Genomic DNA, 22,268 nt, shown 5'->3' with positions numbered 1-22,268 from the left:
TAATGACAAATTAAATTCAGAAAAGAGAATCAAAGCATATTAGGTAAAAATAGATATCTCAACTTTAAAAATTCTGATTTTGAAAAAAAAAATCATTGAGCTCTTATACTGAAGTTTCATCCAAGTTTTTCTTCATAAGAAAACAATACTAACCATTGCATTCAATTCTTTCACATGACTTCACAGCACTTTGGTCTGGTACCACCTGCAGATTGAAATCCACTCTAGGAGATGGACCTTTGCTGAGTCTTGTGCAAATGTAACCAGCCTGCTCACAAGTGGTCTGGCTAAGGTCCACATCCACAGAGACAGGACCAAAGTCAATGGGGCTTCCAGGGTTGAGTGCACTACTGGCCTGTTGCCTTGACAGTACCTGGCTCTGGATGTTATACTGCAGAGGAGAGTCAGGAGTGGGTGTCAGGTAGGCAGACAACCGCCACAAGCCGGGACTATTGTCTAGGGGACGAGATTCAGGGCTAGAGAAGACAGAGGTGTCGATGTCAACAGTATTTCTTACTCCTTCAGTGACTACAGGGCTCCCAACAATATTGGTGGTCATACCCTGAAGTATAACATCTGTGAAAATTTATAGAAAATGAAAAATGTAAACATTAACAAAGCACTGCATAGCTTAAGACATAAACAATGATAGAACAATACTGAAGACAAATGTCAGATTCAATTCAGATATGTTTGCACATGGGAGCTGGCAATTATTTATTTGAAATACAGTAGTCAATCATAGTATACATATGTCATGAGATATGAATTAATTCAGCACTGTTCTAAACACACACCAAAATCAGTTTAAGACAGTATTGTCTACTCTGAACCTCCAGTACTATTCCTCTCATGAATCAGTACTGTTGGAAAAGTACTTAAGTATGTAACTAATCAATTCACCTGCATTGCAAAGCAGCTGCTTGCAGTTCACAAGTCTGTTTCCTCCACCAACAACGTCAAACACAAAAGCTGGATCAGAATTATCTGCCCTTGTAAACTCCATACAGAAAAATTGGTATTCACCGCAACCAATTGCACCAATGTTGTACTCGGTGGGTACGGTGTTGAATGTAAGGGGAAACTGTGGGTTGAGAGGCTTGCGTTGATTTTGAGCATCAAGGACCTGATGAATTGGATCAAAGATTCTGCCATCACCTTCAGGACTGTCACTCCCAAAGAGGGACATCCTCCAGAGACGGCTTCCAGTAAGAGGAGAGCTGTTTTCATCAAAGCGAACACTTGCTTGGACGGTGATCGGGCTGCGCTGATTGGGCAGCACTTCGTCAGCCCGGAAATCCCAACTCAAAGATCTTGCAAGAACACCAGAGCAGGAGACTGGTTCACATCTCCTCATGTTTTCTCTCTCTGCAACAAGAGTAAACTCCACGTTGGCACCAGAGTTTTTATCCAACTCTACACATATATAACTTATATCCCTGCATGTAACATCTTCCATGCTATAGTCAATGGCAACATCTCTGAAGTCAATCATGCCTCCAGGAGTCAGGTTGATGCTGGTTTGTGCACCACTCAGGACCTCCCCTTCCACTGGGTTGATGCGCTTCCCACTTCCATCAGCATTTTGGCTGCCCCAGGCATTCACTGACCAAAGACTGATCCCATTGATGCCATTGGAGTTTGGTGCGCTGCTTGCAGTCATTGAAAGAACAATTTCATTGCTAGGAGTGCCCTCTATCAAAGAACCACTCACAAAGGCAGTATCAATATTTGTCAGTTCAACATCTGTAAACATAAAAAGAGATGAAAAAAGGAATTCATGTCTTGCTATACTTAGTCCGAAATGCTTTTGAACTGTATTTAGTTCGATAACATGGTAAAAAGAATTGAATCTAATTCCTCTCAATTAGTCTGTTTGGAGGTTAAATGAAATGCTTGATATAAAATCATAATGAAATAGTTTTTTAAATATGAAATGTCTTAGAAGCTAATACAGACTTGTTATGATTTTTTTTTCTGGCAGGCACACTTTTTAAGTGATTTAAGACTACTTACTTCTTGGGCAAGGTACCTTCTTGCAGCTAACTATATCATCATCTCCACTTGTTGTAAGTAGCTTGAAGGGTGGCTTGGGATTTGCTCCTCGTCCAAAGGTGAGGCACAGGTATCCTTCATGCAGACATCCAATTCTGCTAAGATCTTTCTCGCTTCTTACATTACTAAATGTCAAACTGTCATCTCCAACAAGAAGGTTACGGCTAGCTGCCTTATTGCTTAGGATGTTGCCTTCCAAGATACCAATAATATCTCCTCGTCCACTCTCCAGGGTATTACCGTAGAGTGTCAAAGCCCATAAGTTCCTTCCAGTAACATCAGCTGATACTGAACTAAAGTCAACTTCAGCATCCAGTAAGATAGGAATGGGAGCACCAAGGGTGATACCTTCGGGCGCTTGGTAATTCCATCTCAGTTCTGAGGCTATGACTCCTTCACATGGCATGGGAACACAAGATATCCATGTATCTCCACTAATTGCGGTCAGTGTGAATGACACCGACGTTTGATCATTTTTCGAAAATTCAACACACATGTATTTGATCCTGGCACATTCATAAGAACTCATGTCAAAATTAAGGTCAATATTTCCAAAGTCTAAATTTTCATTTGGCACGTAGGGCTTGTTCCTCTGACGGGTATCAAGGATTTGGTCCATTTGGCCAAAACGAGGTCCAAGTCCATCAGGTTCACCACTTCCAAACAATGAGACTGTCCACAAGTCCCTTCCTTGCACACCTGGACCTGTTAGTACTCCCTCCAAAGAAAATATGAGCGGATTCTCTGGTCTTGCATCAAGAATTCTACCATCCTCCAGTGTCAAATGTAATTCATTCAGCATAACATCTATAAATAAGAAAACACAGAGCAAAGGTATAATGAATAAACAGGGTAGCATCTACAATCTATACTGTTTTCTACTACATACTGTAAGGAAAGCCATCTAAATAAACACTTTTATGCAATAAATAAATGCTTTCGTGAAAATAAATGCAATACCAGGGGGTGTTTCACAACGAGTGTAGTATGACTTTATATCGAGTTGCCCTGAGAAGTCCGGTTGCTTGCTGAATAAAAGGCATCAGCGCATTGGTCAATTCATGCTTATAGGATACATGCTACTGCGTATTAATCAATAATATTGTGCATTCAACTCATTGTGAAACATCCCCCCCTCGGGCTAATCAGATAAATTAGGTGTTCCAGTAATCTACTTACCATTTTCGCATTGCAGCAGTTTACAGTTGACGACTGTGTCTGTCCCATCTTCAGTAGCAAACTCAAATGGAGGTCTTGGCCTATCAGCTTGTCCAAATTCCAAACAAAGGTATGGGAAATTACCACATCCAATAGAACTCATGTCAAACATTGTTCTTATGTTGTTGATGTTGAGTCGATGTAAGCCATCTGCTGTACTAGGATCAAGGGATGTAGATGCTTCTGTTGATCTGAGAATCTGTCTCCTTTCTCCAATTCTTTGTCCTCTGCCGTTCGGGTTTCGACTACCAAATATTCCCAACTGCCAGAGATTTGATCCAACCACAGAAGCCTCGTTGTCCACAAATGATACCTCGGTGTCAATGGTCAGCTCACTCTGCTGACCTATCACTACTGAGGGGGCATTGTATTCCCAAGATAGTGATCTGGCAGTTGCCACTGCAAACAAATGAGAGGCACAAGACATTTAAAATTCCATGAAGTATTTTAAACATATCAAATATTTTATACTTAAAATACAATATCTTAATTCTCCAATTGTGAGTAGATGAACACTGGATTTCATTATTTACAAGGTTATCATGTAAAGATTTTGTTTTTTACAAAGCACAGCTAAAATAATGTTTAAACATGCTCCTCCAATCAAGCCATTTATTTTAATGAATGCTTCATCTCTCTAAGTAAATGTGGAATTAGTCATATACTTCACTGAAGGTTTAAGCTTTTCTAGTTGCCAACAAAATGGAATAAAGTTCTTTGAACACCTACCTGCACATTGGTATGGGATGCACTTGGTGAGAACATTTGAGTTGGGAACAGGAACAAGCGTGAAGACAGTGGTTGGAGATTGCCCTTTACTGAGGGTTAAACAGACATGGGTAATCTGACTGCAGTCATAGTTAGTCATATCAATGTTCATGGACACCCTACCAAGCTCCATTGGGGAACCCAGAACAAGCATGGTATTCTGTTGATCTTGGGTAAGGATCTGTCTGGTCTGAGAGTATTTCTGGCCCGTTCCTCTGCTATTCTGACTTCCAAAAGATGAGAGTGTCCACAGGCCCTCTCCTGCTACACCTACACTACCAGCTTCAGATGCATTCACTTTGACATACATCTCAATAGGATTGTCTGCTCGACCAGCTACCAGGCTGCCTCGTACTGGGATGGCACTAACAGCCTCAATGTTTGTAACTGAAAAGAACAGAAAAACACAGTTGAATATATAGGCAGTATTTAGAAGGTTAAGAAACAACATATCCATCAGCAAAGACATCGAATCTACTAAATTTAATGGGTATATTTTACAATTTTAAAAGAAGGTTTAGTTGATAAAGATCGAGCTAGACCAAATAAAATACATGTGTATTTTTTATAAAAACACATCAACTAGGGAATGAAATTCAGGATGTTATCTTAGTCTAGATTTTGTATACCCAATCACTAAATTTGTAAGAGAAGTGTTTAAAAGGTACTTTGAAAACAAAACTAGTGCTGAACAAGGGTATTGCAAAAAAAGTTTAAATTTTGTTTTCACACAAAGTGAACAAAGATTCAACAGCCATTTCACTTCCTTAACATTGTAAAGTTAGAATATATAGAGAGTATATTACACATTTATTGACACTTTATCGGCTTAAACTCCAATCAAAATACAGAAAAAAGTTGTTTCTCACCAGCTCTACAAGGCCACCTTTCACAGGTTATCTTGGTATCTCCTCGTGGGTAGACAGAGAAGCTGAAGTCTGGATTGGGATTATCTGATTTGGTGAACTCTCCACAAATGTATTCATACTCAGTACATCCTATGGCAGCAATGTCAAAGTTGGCCCTAGCAAACTGGAAATTAATATCCCTTGAGTTCGTCAATGGATAGGAGGCTTCAAACTCATTCAGAGTCTGTCTCACATAATTGAACCTGGGTCCCGATCCATCTGAGTTGCGGCTTCCAAACATTCCAAGCCGCCAGAGATTCTCTCCAGAAACATCACCAGCGCCTTCCACAAAATTCACCTCTGCGGTGATGTTGAGAGGATTGGGAATGCCAGCGATCACATTGCTGGCTTGGACCCACCAGGTAAGTCCTCGCAATTGAACACCTGTAACACCAATATCAGCAATCAATCAGGTTAACTTTGGCAAGACCACAAGAGTATTATTCAGGATGATGCCTGAACCAGAGGTGAAGAAATGTATTTTTAAGCTACTTAAGATTGACCACAAACAAAATTGCGCAGACTGCTAGGAAACCAGAATCATAATACATGGATGAATAATTCAACTGCTATATGAATGAGCACTCTGAAGCAGGTTATGAACTACTTCCTCTTTCAAAGGACAGGGCCGAGGTTGATGGAGGCTGTCTTGATCAGACAAGTTTTCCTTGATATTTGACAGTAGGAAAATGAAATCTGTACAACACATCACCAGACACTATTCCATGAAGAATAGGTACATATACTTGTTCTTGGCATACAAAATTTTGTCAAAACCTTTTTTTTATTTGAATCACAAGACAGCAAATATAACAGTATTATCCTATTTAAAGAACTTTAACATCCATTCTTTATTGGGGTATTTAGGGATCCTCTCTGAAGCAAATGAACGCTGAATCAATGGGTTACAATTTCCCTCATGACATGAGCATGTTCAGTGATACATGTTAATGTGCCCCTTTTTCGTGTGCATGGAGATGTCCTTATGAAATATACTTGGTGAACTCTCTGGAAATGAATTTGAGTTAAAAATCAGACATGACCTGATTTACAGCATTGCTTACATTGTGAAATGAGCCTGGAATGATATCAATGAAAGAAAACACCACAACTCTCATCCACACAATGTTAAAAAAAACCATTTATACATATTCCTTGAAAAAAAGCTTAATCTACTTAGTTTCTCACCTGAACATTCAGTGATAGGTGCACAGTCTGCAAATGTAGCAGCTTGGTTGGGCTTCCCTTTGAAGGTGAACTGTGGATCCGGATCGTTCCCCTTTCTAATGCGTGCACAAACGTAATTGATCTCAGAGCAACTGACCCCCCTCATGTCCAGGTTATACGGGACATTGCGAAAGAAGAATGGTGCCCCCCGCTCAACGGGTGAATTTTGTTGGTTCAATGAGAGGGCCTGCTCTGAGAAGGAGATCTGGTTCCCGGCACCATCGGCACGTAGTGATCCCCATACATTGAGCTTCCACAGCCCCGTGCCAGACACATCTTGAGTCTTTCTGTTATTCAAGTCTATGTTCACATCGATGGGCACTCTGTTGACCATGCCCTCCGATATTGGAGCTGGATTGCTCAGCATCACATCCACATTTGTTATGGTCACAGCTGTGAGATAAATAGGTATGTCCATTCAGTCAACATCCAAACCCAAGTGCTTTTCCCTACCTACCAAACTACCTACATGTCACTACTCTACACCACCTTACTCTCCTATGCTACACCCTTTCCATTATACTCCCCTTTCACTCTACCATTAAGTAACCTACAAAAACGAGCATATGATCCACATATGGATACATTAGATTTATAAGAAGAATAATAATAAGCATATAAGTTTCATTTGCATTTCTTTGCCTACTGAAAACTGACAACCCGCAACAGTATGATGAACCCACCCAATTACAGGAATCAAAATATAAAATTCAACTACCCTAACAAGAACTAAGAAAATTGCATTTGGAGCCCAAGCTCAACAATAACTTACTCTGTAACCTGCCAACTTATCGCCATACTAACTTACAAATGCAATTAGCATGCAAAACCAAATTAGTTTAATTAAGGGAAGGAAGTGGGGGATCGGGAAGTGGAAAGGGAGAAGGGAATAGGAGGTGAATATGTCGGGATAGGCATTGAAGATGGAAAATAGATGAGAAACTTCTAAAGCCTCAACTATCTAGTGGCGTATATGATTTAACAAGAGTCTGGAGAAATGATACAATAAATACCATACGGTAAAAGGCCGAGAAATATATCCAGATTCTTTGTATAAATGAAGGATATAAAGAGCAAAATCAAAGAAGCAACCAAAATGATAGACAAAGGAATGGCTGTCTTCAAAGGTGGAGCTCCTGAAACAAGGCTACACCTCGCTACATCTATAAGCAGGAGAGAAAAGGTTGGTAGAAGAAATGTGGATGCCTATCAACTATTTATGAAGAAAAGAAGAAAGGAATGTTGAAGTTGTAGGGCAGGTAATATAAAATAAACTGAAATAATAAGGGCGGATATAAATATGAGAGGAATTGGTAAAAGGAAAAGATATGAAGAAAGTTCACAAAAATAGAGAGAATAGTGCTTAAAGCATACAAATGATCGAAAAATTGTAGTATGGTGAAAGAAAAAGAAAAGATTCATGAGTAAGTTCTGAGACAAAGCAATATGTCAGGTTCTTAAAAGAAACCAATAGACCTACTGTACATCAGGAGTGAAAGCCAGGGGAAGAAAATGAAAGGTGTGAGGGGTGATGATGGGCTGATTGAAGGATCATCTGGTTACTACAACTCCATTCTACAGGGAGATCAGAGAATATGAATGGACAGGAAGGTCCAGTGGGCTAGAAAATGGGATGGAATTAAGATGAAGGAGGGACAATGAGAGGTCCAAGGCTGGTCACAGGTGATGAAGGGTTCTGGCTACTTCTATCAGGCAAGGATCTCAATCCGATCCAGACTCACCAATCGGGCAGCGGGGGCAACACTCTCCAGGAACAACTTTAGGGTTGGGGCATTTGGGCACTTTACATGTGTCAATCTGGCATGTGGTGGTTGCATTGTTGCAAGTGCAAGTGGTGCATTCATTAGCCTTCCACTTTTTGCCATGGGGTTGCAACAAACCACGGTACACACAGGGTAGGTTGTCGGCCTGGGCGTTGTTGAAATCATCAACATTGAGCATGCCTGTCAGGGTTGGTGCCCATGCACAAATTCATGCATCCAGAGGGTAGGGGGAGGGGAACATCAAGCAGAGGTCAAGAGCATTGAATATCATTGAGAGAATAGAGTCATGCAGTATGTCATATCAAAACACAGTACTATCTTATAATATGAATATTAATCACAAACCATTCACTTTTATTGATTCCTTAAAAGGGAGATTAAGAGGATAAAGGAGGGGTCGCAACAAGAAGTTGCTCAGGAAAAGGACAGAGATGCAGGTATATCTTTAGTAAAGCAGGTTAACATTCAGTAAATATTTTATCCCTATTAAATCAAATTAATGTTATTTGAATACTTAACATTCTATTGACTCTTCTTATCAGCAATTAATGATGATTGTTGACTAAATGTTGATTAACCCAACATCATATCAGATGAAAAATTACTTTTTTCTTCTTAATTTAAGTTAACAAAACATTTATTCAAATTCGCATAAATGTTTAGACAATTTTTACTCTGCTATTACTTTCATTAAGTCTGTATAAATCAACTCATTAGATTAAGTTTACTATCAACTTCTGTTAAAAGCTTAGATTAACAAGTTGCATATATTTCAACATCAGAAGGGTTGCCTGAGGAATAAAGAGAAAATTATGCAGAGATAATAAAGCATTAAAGATCAGTCTGTATTTGCCAAGATGGTTCAGAAATGCACTTTGACTCTGGAAATACTTAAGTTCAAATCAATAAATAGTACAGCAGAGCTGACTAACCAAAGAGTTTTATTTGAGCTATTGGCTTCTGTGAATTAACTTTTTGGTTGCAAGGAATTCTTTTCATATGAGAAATCAATAAATATCAATTTCCTTAGTTCTTCATATTTATTAATGAACTGAAATTTTAAATGGAACTCGTGTTAAAGGTTCAAGACCTTCAAAATTCTCCAGATGGCATGAAAAACAGATTTGTTCAAGCTTAAATAATTGCGTTTCTTTTTACTAAATGTGATTTTCAGATATCACTTTTGGGGCAAAGTAATTTTCTTTGTCACTTCATTGACAAACAACAGACTTATAATTTAGAGAAATAATGATTGAGCATCCAATTCTTTCAATATTGAAAATTTGAAGCACATTAATCTTCAGTGACTAGATGATCTTAGTTTTTCCCCAAAATCTGTAATCACATACTAGAACCACAACCCTTTTTAAAATAAACATGAGATGGTAAAATATAACATTAATTTTCATTATTATGGTATTGGTTACTTTTTTTGACAGTTTAAATAATTGATATTCCAAGGGAAAGAATTGGATGCTCATATAACATGACATAAGTGCATCATGCAGAAAAATACCTAGATGCAGAACATACAAAATAACACATGGTAATTCAATCAGGTACTCACCTCAATGTTACAAAATGCATGATTCTCAAAGGGCGTTCATAACCCAGCTGATAAAAAGATTCCAACTCTAAGAAACATTGTCAACAATTTCCATGGTTTCAAAAAGTGAAGACACAAGATAACAAACGGTTTAATTTTTCAAGTTATTAAATTTCTCTCATTCAAACTATGACAGCACACATGAATGACAGTGAACTGTGGGGTGGAGAAAAGGCCAAGCAAGCCTGCATGTGTTAGGTGTGTTGGATTCAAATTGGAATGGCGATATCATGATGGAGTGGTGGTCAGTGAAATGGTTGCAGAATGGCAAGTATCTCACATAACCAACTCCTCAAAATCGAGTCAGATAAGAAATTGAATTTGAAAAAGAAGGTGCTATGAAATTCATGTAGAATTACTGAAGGTGCTTATGAGTGAAGTTTACACAACATTGATTTACACAGATAATGAAAACAAAAGAAATCATATTACAAACTGTAACTAAAAAATATTAAACAAAATGAAATCAGAAAGATAATTAGAAATGAATGAAAATCCAAACAAAAACATCAAGTAAAAAGTGGTAAAAATGTTGACGAGTGAAAAGAAATGTACGCACGCAATAACACTCATACTTGTTTCTGAATGTGAAGCACATCTAAGGGTCATGAGAGAAAATGTCATCATGATGGGTGCGAATGAGAAGGGAAAAAGTGCCATATTTTATCAGGTTCAAAAGTATCAAATATCTTGATTCAAATCATTGCTTTTAAAACATTTTTTCATGTAAAGAACACTGTTCAATGCATAACTTCGATGGAGAAAGAAATATTTGAGGCAAACAGGTAATATCGAGAACAAATTAAGCCAATATATCACTTTTAACTACTTTTCAAAAACAAATGTCATACACATATACAACTTTTTGTGAAGTCCATCTACTTCATCTGCATGCACTCTCTCCATGCAAGTTAGCATTCCTGGCATCTTTGTTTTGTGGTTGACATGCAGTTCAACATTCACTATTGATAAACTTCATGCAGACTCTACTGAGAAGAACTCCCTCCATCTCTGTGAGCCACAGAGCATTCTCATTCCTGGGCCTACAAGGCCTTAATTAGTTTATTAGCTCTTTGAATCCTATATTCCTACAGTGTAGGAGTTATACTGACATATACATGCTACAACTCTAAACTACATTACGGTACAACATCACAAAACAACACACAAAGACAAGAAACACCTTTATGCAAACAAGCAACATCTAAATGGTTAGTTTTTACTTTTAAAAACTAAGCCCTCCACCTTTCTACTCCCACACAAAAAATGGAATTCAAAGGCATATACAAGAGTATATATGAGCCTCTTACTCAGGGTTTCCACTTTGAAAATGTTTTCCAAGATTAAAAAAAAAGGATGTATCACAGTATGTTTAATACAAATCAAAGCAAAAAACCATTTCATGATTTTGTAATAAACTGGAGGGCATACTTGTTTCAGTCATTTCAAATCCCTTCTTTAGATATATCAAAGAATAAATAGATTTCAGAGATTGGTGTATAAACAAAAATCAATTCAGAAAGTTGATTCTTAAAAGATATTGATTTACCAAAAAAAAAACTCATTGAAAAATCAAGTTAAAAATTGGGAATTATAATGATCAAATATCTCCTCTCGTTTTTTTTACAAGTTCATTTTGGAAATTGCAGAAAATAAAACTTCCCCACCCCCAATAGGATCAACATTCATTAATATATGCTGATCTAATCAGTTAGGTTTCAAAAAATATATTTCACCCATAATTTAGGTTTGCTATTGAGAAATGCTGACACCTTGAAAGATCAGCATTTCAATCAGTGTATTGAAGATCCTACTCCATGCATCTACGAGTTACTTCAAGATCTAGATCACTATTTTCACTATATATTATCAAATCTAATTTTCATGCACTAAATATTAGACATTCTTACTGTTTCATGAGTGTGTGTCTTTGTCAAAGAATTAAGGTGCAAAATCTAATGGAAAAAATCAAATGTCCTGTGTTTTCAATTTTATTAGTGTGTGAGGAAAAGTAAGATTAACACAGCTGGCTCAATTGGCTCATAGAAGCTTGTTTAAAGGAAATGGGAAGATACCAATATCTTTTTGTAAAAACCATCCCCTAAATACTTTGGACGCACTATGGAAATACTCCTTAAATAATAAATCCTTGAGAATTACTTCACAAGAAAAAAAAATAGTTTCATTGATCGAATTTGGAATTCGGACTATATTTTTGTATGGCAAGGGGAAATAATATTGGGGAATAACATAACAGGGAAATGAAAAAAAAATAATCAAGGAGTGAAAAAGATTAATACAATGCATTAGTAGCAAGAGCACATTCCATAACATGCACACAAATTTAACAAGCAAACTATTACTTTATCAGACTGAATAAAATTGAATTCAGCACATGAATAATAGGGCCTAGAATTCAAATGATAATGACCAAATCAAATAGATTTGTTGAATTATTTGGAAAGACAAAATAATCACTGATTTTGAGGGCCTTTTCTTGCTGAATTCATTTCACAGTCATTAGTTTCATTCATAAATATTTTGAACCTTAGTTCCTACATGATGATAATCATGCTATAATAAAATCATTCATGCAAAGGAAGAAAACATATCACATTAAAAAATGTAACATAATAACATGCTCATCCATAAATAATACATGCAAAATTATTTCTCAGTGAAATTTACCTCGTGCAAAATAAAATAACATTCGTCATGAATACAGTCATGCCCAAAAAATAATTCAACACATTTATTTGAGGGAAATCTCCACTCCAAAAATATTGGGACCACTCATGCATGATGGATAAAGCAATTGCAGATGAATTGAATAAATACTAATACTGAATGACTGGATTCCAGAGACATAATTCAATCATGCGATATCATGCATGGACTACATATCTATATCTCTTAAGGCATATGAAAAAATACATCAAACAAAATTTTGATGGAAAAAGAATGCAAGCTTGCATGGGAGTAATAATTCATATTTTTTTATCATACTCATCAGGCAATATAATGAATAAAAAAATATTTTATAACTCAACTAATTCAGCCTTGGCAAGCAGGGAAGGAATTAAGAAATTTAAAAAGATATGGTTGAAATAAAATATCGAGAGCTAGTAAAATATTGAGGAGGAAGCACATGGACTAGCTGCCTCAACCAGCAATATCTGATCAGTAATGTTTAGGATAATGATGTTGTTTTAAGTAAGAAGTTCCTCAAATTCATGGAGTACACAATGGCTTTAATTTGATAAAACTTTTGATTTGATTTGGATCTTCCAAAAGATGAAATTCTCAATGCCAAACAAGTAAACAAAGTAAAGTTATCTGTATTAGTGAAAATGATGGCAATTAAGAAAGTCAAAACCAATTGTGTTATTGAATTTACAAATTAAGACTACACCCCTTTGCTGGGCAAAATGATCTTATAAAAACATTCATCCTGTTATTAAGACATATATTCCTCATGGCATGTCAGTGTAATAACTTAGCCACCAAAAACACAATAACGAACAGGTAGACCTACATTTTTATTTCTTACATTTTTTAACATCACCATAGGGAAGATATGTTTTGATTTCAATGTTTCTGTCATTTAAACAGTGTTATCTATTATATATATTTGGCAAAATCAGCCATTATGGAAAGTATGTTTTGGGGAATATAATTATTCTTTTCACTCTACAGCAATGATTAATTCAAAATCCTTTTTCTGCAGACTTGCATGGATTTCTTACACACGGTCTATGTAAATGTCACTCAGAGTATTAAACAAAAAAAATATCTATCAAAATTAAGGATTTTACTTCCTATATTTTCATAATATCACAATAAGATGCTTTGGAACAATATTTATCACATGTATTGCCCAATATACTTATCATTTCTGCATAAAATCTAATAAAAAAAATTAAGGCAAATTTAGGGATAAAACAGCTTTTCTAGACATAAAAGGTCTTTCTACAGTAAGTAAATGCCTGTTGTATAATGACAGAAGTATGTTAGAGAAAATAGTATTCCAAATTGATGTCTAATATGGACAGAGGCATATCAAAAATGTTATCTGCTCAGAATTAAATCATATAGGGCGTATAATTTTCTTGGGGAGGGGGCTAGCTATCTCTACAAAACAACCACTGAATTGGCCAATCAGTATGAAAATAATGGCATGTATTGTAATTTAATGATTATGTAGAATTCTCTGTTGAAGAAAGATTTTTCACATACCCAATATTTCTTCAAAACAATTTTGTGCAACTTTGTCTATACTTCTGTGGCCTCTTGGTGAAATCAAATTTCCTACATTAACACAAGCAATCGCCAGACAGTGAGAACCCCCTGAATAGGTATCCGTAGCACTTTCGTGTTGTACATGCCTAATGACCCTGGGTTTTCCACTACAGAAATTATATCTTAAAAGAAACTGATGGACATAACATAATTTCCTTGAGAGCTTATCTATAAAATCTTCATTCAAACTGAAATATACTGATAAAAAAAATTGACTCGAAGTATCGCAAATGGGGAAATGTAATAATAATTCAGACTAACTTCTTTGAAGAGATACTGATGTTTCTAAATTGCAAAGTTACAGTGACATATTGCACCTACAACTAGTGGCACGGAAAACAGGTAAGAACCGCTATATGACACATGAACTAATTACAACCATCTGAATCTACAACTCAAGAGGAAGTTAAATTTGACCCAGGCCTACATGCAGAATAGTGAGGGGGGTGGTGGAATGAGGCATTCTTCCAAAGTGTAAAAATGTAGACAAGATAGATCATGTATCTGCTAAGTGCGTAGGCCTACCTGAAATCATGGGGCTACTAACTTCATGCTGAAAAAGTGTTAATGCTTTTATTATGAGTGCCCATTCAAATAATCAAATGGGATTATTTATCTCATACAGGGATTGAATAGTATTTGACCCACCTGTACTTGTCTCCACTGTTTACTATTTTGAGAGTAAGTTCATATAGGCCCTACATGCATTTCTGCTTTGATGCTAAAATATTTTGATTTATGTCAGGATTAGCCAAGTAAAGAATAAAATTCTTGTATCAAGGGAGCTTTTATGATTCCAAAAAATAACAGGTGCGAATGATTGTTGAGGAAATATTTGCTTCCATTCAAGTTTCAAAAAATCAATGAAGGTCTATGATAATGGCAACTATAAGCAAAAAAATAGCCCAAATGATTTTTCTTTGTCTAAATCAATAACTTAAAAAAAATTGTATCTAGTTGTCAATGAAATCACGGATAGCATCCCATATATCTGAAACACTCAATGATATAAAGGACACTAAAATAATATTTCAGTGAGAAAGTAAAAATTATGCCTCCTCGCGGAAATCAAGTTGAGAATTCAAGGCAAGGTCAGATACAGTCGGCTGACAATAAAAGTGGGTTAGCAATCGACCAACCACAGCCCTGCATCCCACCACTGAGAAATAACTCAGTCAGCAAATCGGTTGGGGTGCACCACGATGATGCTGAGTTTGTGCTGGGTTGAAAGATGCAACAATATGAACTAGCCTACCTTAGCATAAAAAAAGGGGAGGATAGAAAACTGTTGATGGTGAGAATACACAAACTGCACATGTGCAGATATCATTTCCCTATGAGGCCGATTGTCTGGCTGCGCCAAGGGCATAGACATGGCCAGTGATACAGGCAGGAAATGAGAGAGAATAGGACCGCCCCTCCTCCACGAAACTGCAACTGCAGCAATATGTATGACCCAGTGGCTCCCAAGGGCTGAAAAGCTGAAGGGATTACTTTTTTGTGGAGGTGGAAATATTGCTGGTCTAGGCATAACGAGATAAAAGACAAAAGACACACGCAGGCACAAATTTTATCAGGTGACCATTTCCTGAATCTTATCCTGTAGACTACTAATGTTGCTGAATGTAAATTTGTGATTAAAGGACAGACTTAATTTTGGGAAGAATCCAACCTTTCAAAAGAATCATCTCATAGGCCTATCCTTAAGTTAAAGATGTTTTGACAATTTTATACTTCCCCATCATTCTAATGTCATTTTGATTTTCATTGTGATGTTTGAAATCAAGCTTTACAAAACTTTCCAATCATTTTTTTCCTAGCACAGGTCCTACTCAGGAAGTATATTACTCACTGAACTGATAAATTTATACCAAAAGGAAGTAGATAAGTTTACTGTATCCTGCGGGTAATTAGTACTAGTAATCAATATCTCTTTTATACAGGTGTTCACTTTTTTCTTGTCATACTTCAAAGAATATGAATAATTGTGAATGTACAATTTTATACCGATTTCAGGAAGCTACCTGATATGGATCATAACTTATCAAATTATTGTCTGGACCAATTTCATTGTTTTTTATCAGAAGAAAAATTTCCCCATACAAAATATGTCTGGTTGGTAAGCTCAGCATGATATTGTGTTTATAATATCCTTTTATTTGGACATAGGCCTTAATAATTATGTACAGATGAAGTGATGCATCATCCACAGTAATTTGACAATCCCTGCAAATATGGAGAATAAAATTCTTATAGATTCACATGATGCAGACCATCAAATGAAGAATTTATCATCTAAAATTTTTAGATGCATGGAACAAGAGAAGTCGGAGAACATAATGCAACTTCCTTTCGAAAATTAAGTTAGTTTCTTTAAAAACACCAAGAAAAACCTTAAACAATGGAGAGACACATTTAATTACAACCAGCACAATCAGGTTTAGGGGGTGTGATATTTTTTTTTCCAAAAATGTCATGACTGTCAGCAACGTCTGGATTGTAGATTGATTCATCCATTATCATGGAATACGTGATATACAACGCTAGGAAAGGGTCACAGCCCAGCCTAGACGCAGCAAGGAGTAGGATGCCAAATGGGACACACTGGCATTGAATACAAACATATCAGAGCTAGCTATCCTGGGGTATCAGTATCCACTCGTAATATGTTCACCCCTGTCAAATTCCAAGGTAAAACATTTGAAAATTGTTGTCTGGAACTATTTGAGACTAATGGATTTATCCCAAACCTAATGTTGTTGATTGTTGGAATATAAACATATAAAACTTAAAACAAAAGGAACCAAAAGAAGCAATATAAATAAAACAGTTGTTGTGTAAACTCATACCCATTGATAAACAAAGTATTTCTAATTTAGGGGGCTCAATTCAACTGATCAAATTCAAAGATAGCTTTGCCAAGGCTGACTAAACTAACATACAACTTCTCAACTGGAAAGACAAAAAATATAGTAATAAAATAATATTTATTATCATTGAGGCCTGAGGGTAGTGGTGCAATGCTGGACAGCACCATAACTATTTTAAAAAGTCTAAAGATAAATATTGACTGAGAACAGAGCCAGTAATAGAGCTCAAATAATTCATTAAAAGAAACATCCTTCCTACAAATTTAGATAGAAAAAGCTTATGGAGAAGCTTCTTTCTCAGGTATTATGAGATGAGAGAAGAAGACGGTCAATGTTTTAAAACACAAGCAAGCCTGCAAGACCATCATGCATGAGTGGTCCCACTTCACTGTACAAGACATGTAAACACAAAAAACATATCACTTTTTTTTAAAGAATGAGAAGTAAAAAACAAGGTGAGCAAATTAAAAAAAGAAAACATTCAAAAACTAGCAGTAGGAAATGTATTCCCTACTTACCTTGTCCATTTGAAAATGACTGTACAGCAAATAATACAAATAACGTCAGAAGGATTCTCCGCCTGTGGCAGATAGCGAGGTCCACAAAGCTATACATTGTGGTACAATCTTTGTGGGACCCCAAATTCAGTACTAGTAAAGTGGAGACTACTGCCAAACTAACTTTTCCTGGCTCAGGGTTCTCACTTTGCACTGAATGGCAGGAGAGCCTTATATCCCCTTATTATGGGATATATGACACAGGGTCACTCATTCAGCCAATCACAGTGGAAGTTGAGCAGTCCAGCTGGTTGAGGCAGCTAGCCCATGTGTTTCTCTCCTACTACTACAGACTCCAACCAAGAAATCAGACACCTCAATGCATACACAGTATATGTTGAGATAACATTTCTGCTATATCAAGGAGTTTTTATCAAACTTTTTTATTCTTTTCTCAGCTGATTTATCAGTCAGAGAAAAAAAACTGCTTGTGCACATAAAGTTGTTGAGTTTCTATGCTTATTGTTGCAGAAATTTGTAAGCTCCAATGATATATTGGACAAACAAAATCTGTGCACATGAATTAACCTTTTCAACTTTTCTTACTCAGCAAGTTGTAAGAAAACAAGAATTGTTCCAATTCTTTCACCCTACCTCAAGAAAGAATGGTCAAAATACTTTATAACTAAACAACTTGATGACATTTACAAACATATACGTATTGCCTAATTATGATAATAAATTGATTGATTACAAGAAAACATAATTTATTAAAATTAACTTTAACAATTACTTAATTAATAACTGCTAGTTCTTAATATTGAAACTTTAGGTAGTAGGCCTACAGCCTAATCAAAAATTGTTTTTTAAAAGTAGACCTATTACAATCAGGAGCATCTTATATTCAGCAGTATAACCTAAACAAAATTCTTTCTTGAAAAATCTGTTAGGTTGTGTGTTGTGAAGTCTAAGGCCCATATACACAGAATAGGGAAATATCACTCATTTCTTTTTATATATTTTTTTCAATCAGATTATCATTACTGTTTTTTTAAAGAAATTTAAAAAAATTTGTGGTAGAATAAAAGATAAAATAACATTATGAAGTCTGCCAAAGTGTAAAACAGATGATCTGAGCTCAATTCCACTGAAACATAATACTAGAAAATATTTTCAAGACTTTTCAAAGATAGCCATATTGCTGTATTTTCATTATAGTCAACATAAAAACTATTGAGACTTAATTCAACCTTGAATATATCAAGGATTGCTATAAACAACTTGAAACATTCAAGCTCATTTTAAATTTTCATCAAATTTTACTTGACGATATCAAGGTTTTATAATTATTACTTATCAATAGTGAAATTTCACAATAAAAATTTCATATTCATAATCATATAAATATGGTCTCAAAATTCTACCTTGGTGTGTTTATATAGGAGGGTTCTACCTATCAACCAATAATATGAAAAATCCATATAGGCCCTATTACCTTTTGATTTATAAATTTGGAGGCAAAATTTGAGGAACGACACAAACAGGTCAATCGGTCAATCCAGACTTTACCTGTACAGAGGCTTCAAAATAGGATCAACTCCTGTCATGATTGTAGCAAATTCAACAGCACATCCAAAAGGCTGAGTCCACCATAACACAGTTTTAAGTTGAATAAGCATAGAAAAACTTACTAAAAAATGAAATTCCAAAGTTTCACTTAGTTTTAGAAAACAATTAAGGCCTATATCAACATTCTGGTCATTATGCCAACAGAAAAACAATGTCACACACTCACTGTTCCTTTTTTGCATATTTTAATATGAAATATGAAATTTTTAACTCAAAATAAAGTGAAAACGATATAACTTCTCCCCTGATCATGTGTAATTGCATTTTGTTTTAAAATCTAATGAGATTTTATGAAGAGCTCACCTTTTGTAAAATCTTCAAAGCTTGGAAAATCGTTAGTAAGTGGCATCATTCAATGTCATAACTTTTATATTTTACATCCAATTTTGATGAAATTTGAAGTATTGTGCTTGTTTGATTTTTCTTTATTGATTCCAATCAAAGTTGGGGTGGGCTAAACCAACCCTTTAAGTATCTTTACACCACGTTTAACTATTTAAAAAAAAACATGCTGGTCTCATTCGAATTTGAAAAGGTAAGTACTGGTCAAGTCACCCAAAACAAGTTGATTTCTATGAAACTAGAGAAAAATAAGAAAATTACTGTATTTTTTGAGAAAAAAGCTGGATGTAAAACAGGATGTAAAATAGAAAATTATGACTTTTCAAAGTTTCACCTATTTTCACAAAGCACTGGGTTATGCACAACAGAGGTTAAGCAAATTGATGCCCCTTTCATATTGCCCTTTTCATTTTTCACCGGCGAACTTCGCCAGTGAACTTCTCCACCTCGCATTCCTCACTTCACCGGCGAAGAAAAAAATGTACCCTTTCGCACTGACATTTCTTCTCCGGCGAAAGTCAACGGGCGATTGCAGACAAAACGAAAGAAAATTGTAAACATTACTTCTTACCCTTGACAAAAAGGTATCAAAAAGTTAATTACAACATATTTTGGAAGTATTACGAGAAAAACAAACAATATCACCTTGTTTTTATATTTTAGCGCATTTTATACATGTAAAAAGTGCTTTTAAATAAATATTGTTAGTAAAAAAAAATATTTTCGAGGGTATTCTTGGCCATAGCATTCAGCTGCGCTTGCAACTTATTGCACGCGGAATCTCGGTACAGCGTACAGGGGTCTTTGGGAGAGAAAAAAAATTGACCTCTGACGTCATTAAAGAGGAGAAGTTCTCCGGTTTGCTTTCATACTGGCTGTTTCACCGGCGAACTTCACCGGTGAAGTTCTCCTGTGTACCTTTCATACTGGACACTTTCCCCTTCGCTGGCGAACTTCGCCGGTGAAGTTCGCCGGTGAAAAGCGCAATATGAAAGGGGTATAAGAGATGTTGCACTCCCCATGTTCTTATATACAATATCTCATTTTCATTTTTTGTTTTGAAAATTAAAACATTGTTTACATTAAAATGAGGAAAAATGAATAATGAGTTTATGTATTTCATATAACAAAATACAAAGGAAATGATTGTGACATCATCAGCTCCCTCATTTACATAATGACCGGTGTTTATACATCACTGTTTGTGAATATACATTTAAACCAAAGTTTTACCACAATATTACCAAAACTTTAAAATGCCATACCTTTCTTACTTTACAGACCATATTTGGCCTACAATTGATAAATGACCTAATTTATGAGACAAATACACTGAGGGTCTGATTTCGTTCAATCACACCCACCAAAAATGACATATTTATTTGTAAAATGCATAATGATTTAACACTTTAATAAAGTCTTTGTAGTGTGGTACAATTATTTTATCATGAACAGAAAGTAATTACTAACTACCTGGGGGAGGGGAGGAGTTCAAGAAGACCTGCACAGCATTATGTAAATAACTTTATTAAAGCAACAAACCTTTTACCAGCCTTTTGTATTACAGTAGCATATCAAGTGGGCAAGGGGCATGTGCACCAAATGCCACCTTTACTAGAAGTGGAAAAAAAAAGAACAATTTAACCTAATGAATAATCAAAGCATTCACAGACCTACAATTCAATGATTGTATGAGTATTAAGTTATCATGATTATCAACTTGATTATCTATTTTATGTTTCAGTACTCAAAGGTTTGGGTTCTTTCTTGTACTCAGCAATAAAGATCTTTTTGCCATATCTCCTTCTTATCAACAGATGGCAGCAATGCACATTTACTTACCTAGGGAAAATTCAAAACTGAATATGGGAATGAATGTTGACACATTCTTTACAAAATGGTGCATGATACAAAATCTAGGCTATATGATTACACTTTAAAGATCATTTTGCTGAATATGAGATTTGTAGATTGACCCAAATGCATAGTGAACCTAAACCAAGAAACCCATAAAATTTTACCAAAGCACTCAGACATTAAAAATAAAAATGGTAAATGGTGATATATCGTCTGCAATCATTAGAATATATAATATTGATTTATTTACCGAATGCAGCCACTTTAGGTCACATAAACTGTTCTCCAAGGGGGTTCTGCATACTATAACAACAAACATAATAATAAATTACATCATATTTAAAAATGATAACCCCATATGACCTTCACTTTAATTCTCTGCAAAAAACTTTAAATTTTATAATTCAACCCAAGGCAGACTAATTAGAAGGTTTATATGAAGGCTGACAATATGTCAAAATATGAATTATATCATACTCTAATAACATGGCATTTTAATCATTGTATTATTGCATAGTAAATTTGAGACAAAGAGATAGAGACAGATTATTTAGACTTCAAAAGAAGGCAATATATTAATCATTCACATTATTATGCCCATTCCTTGCCTTTATTGATGAAATGAAAATAGTAAATGTAATTGACCTGGGAAACTTTCATATTGCTGTTTTTATAGACAACTTTATAATATTCAATTAATTCCTAACATCTCTATGCAATTTGCCATTTTGCCGTAGTGTATAAATTGAAATGTTTTATTATCAGGTATAAAGGATGTGCAAGTAGCATTCACATCAATAGATCAAATATTTTGTGCAATAAGAATTATGTGTCCTTAAAAAAAGATTTTCATCTACCAAGCCAAGACTCCCATCTTTTAAAAACTCATTTTGATTTCAAGGACCTCACCTACCGAATTTTCTTTCTGTAGATATCAAGCAATCAGTTTTAAGTCATAATATTGGAAATTCATTTAAAACATTTATTTATTCATCAAGTTTGTTTAAATTTTATTCAGGCATTAATTATAGAAACCACCCCTCCCCTATATATTGTAATTTAGTTATTTTGTTTTTATTATTGTTATGAAGTCTGTCTAATTATTCTGATATAGGGTCAGCTAATCACAAGGCTTGTTGTTGCTGTCCTACTCATATACACTCCAATGTGGATAACTTTTTTTCTTCTTTGTGAATATAACCCTTAGT

General features: G+C 35.4%; 1 protein-coding gene across 4 annotated transcripts in view; it reads right to left on the bottom strand.

The window, feature by feature from the left end:
* The window catches only part of LOC121410680, a 41,540-nt gene extending 24,071 nt beyond the window's left edge, over positions 1-17,469 (bottom strand). For 2 of the 4 annotated variants that reach the window (XM_041602921.1, XM_041602923.1), the window contains exons 1-8: positions 7,919-8,153; positions 6,138-6,569; positions 4,911-5,333; positions 4,003-4,428; positions 3,235-3,672; positions 2,017-2,862; positions 904-1,746; positions 154-576 (exon numbers count right to left, since the gene is read on the bottom strand). In XM_041602921.1, coding sequence (XP_041458855.1) covers positions 154-576; positions 904-1,746; positions 2,017-2,862; positions 3,235-3,672; positions 4,003-4,428; positions 4,911-5,333; positions 6,138-6,569; positions 7,919-8,138 — 4,051 coding nt within the window. In that variant the 5' untranslated portion in view covers positions 8,139-8,153. Of the gene's footprint in view, positions 1-153; positions 577-903; positions 1,747-2,016; positions 2,863-3,234; positions 3,673-4,002; positions 4,429-4,910; positions 5,334-6,137; positions 6,570-7,918; positions 8,154-17,253 lie in introns of those variants that run through there. The other 2 variants (XM_041602922.1, XM_041602924.1) reach the window with 2 other exon arrangements.
* Positions 17,470-22,268: the final 4,799 nt, after the last annotated feature.

The sequence above is a fragment of the Lytechinus variegatus genome, chromosome 3 (assembly GCF_018143015.1).
Source record: "Lytechinus variegatus isolate NC3 chromosome 3, Lvar_3.0, whole genome shotgun sequence".
NCBI lineage: Eukaryota > Metazoa > Echinodermata > Echinoidea > Temnopleuroida > Toxopneustidae > Lytechinus > Lytechinus variegatus.
This window is presented reverse-complemented; position numbering and strand designations above follow the sequence as displayed.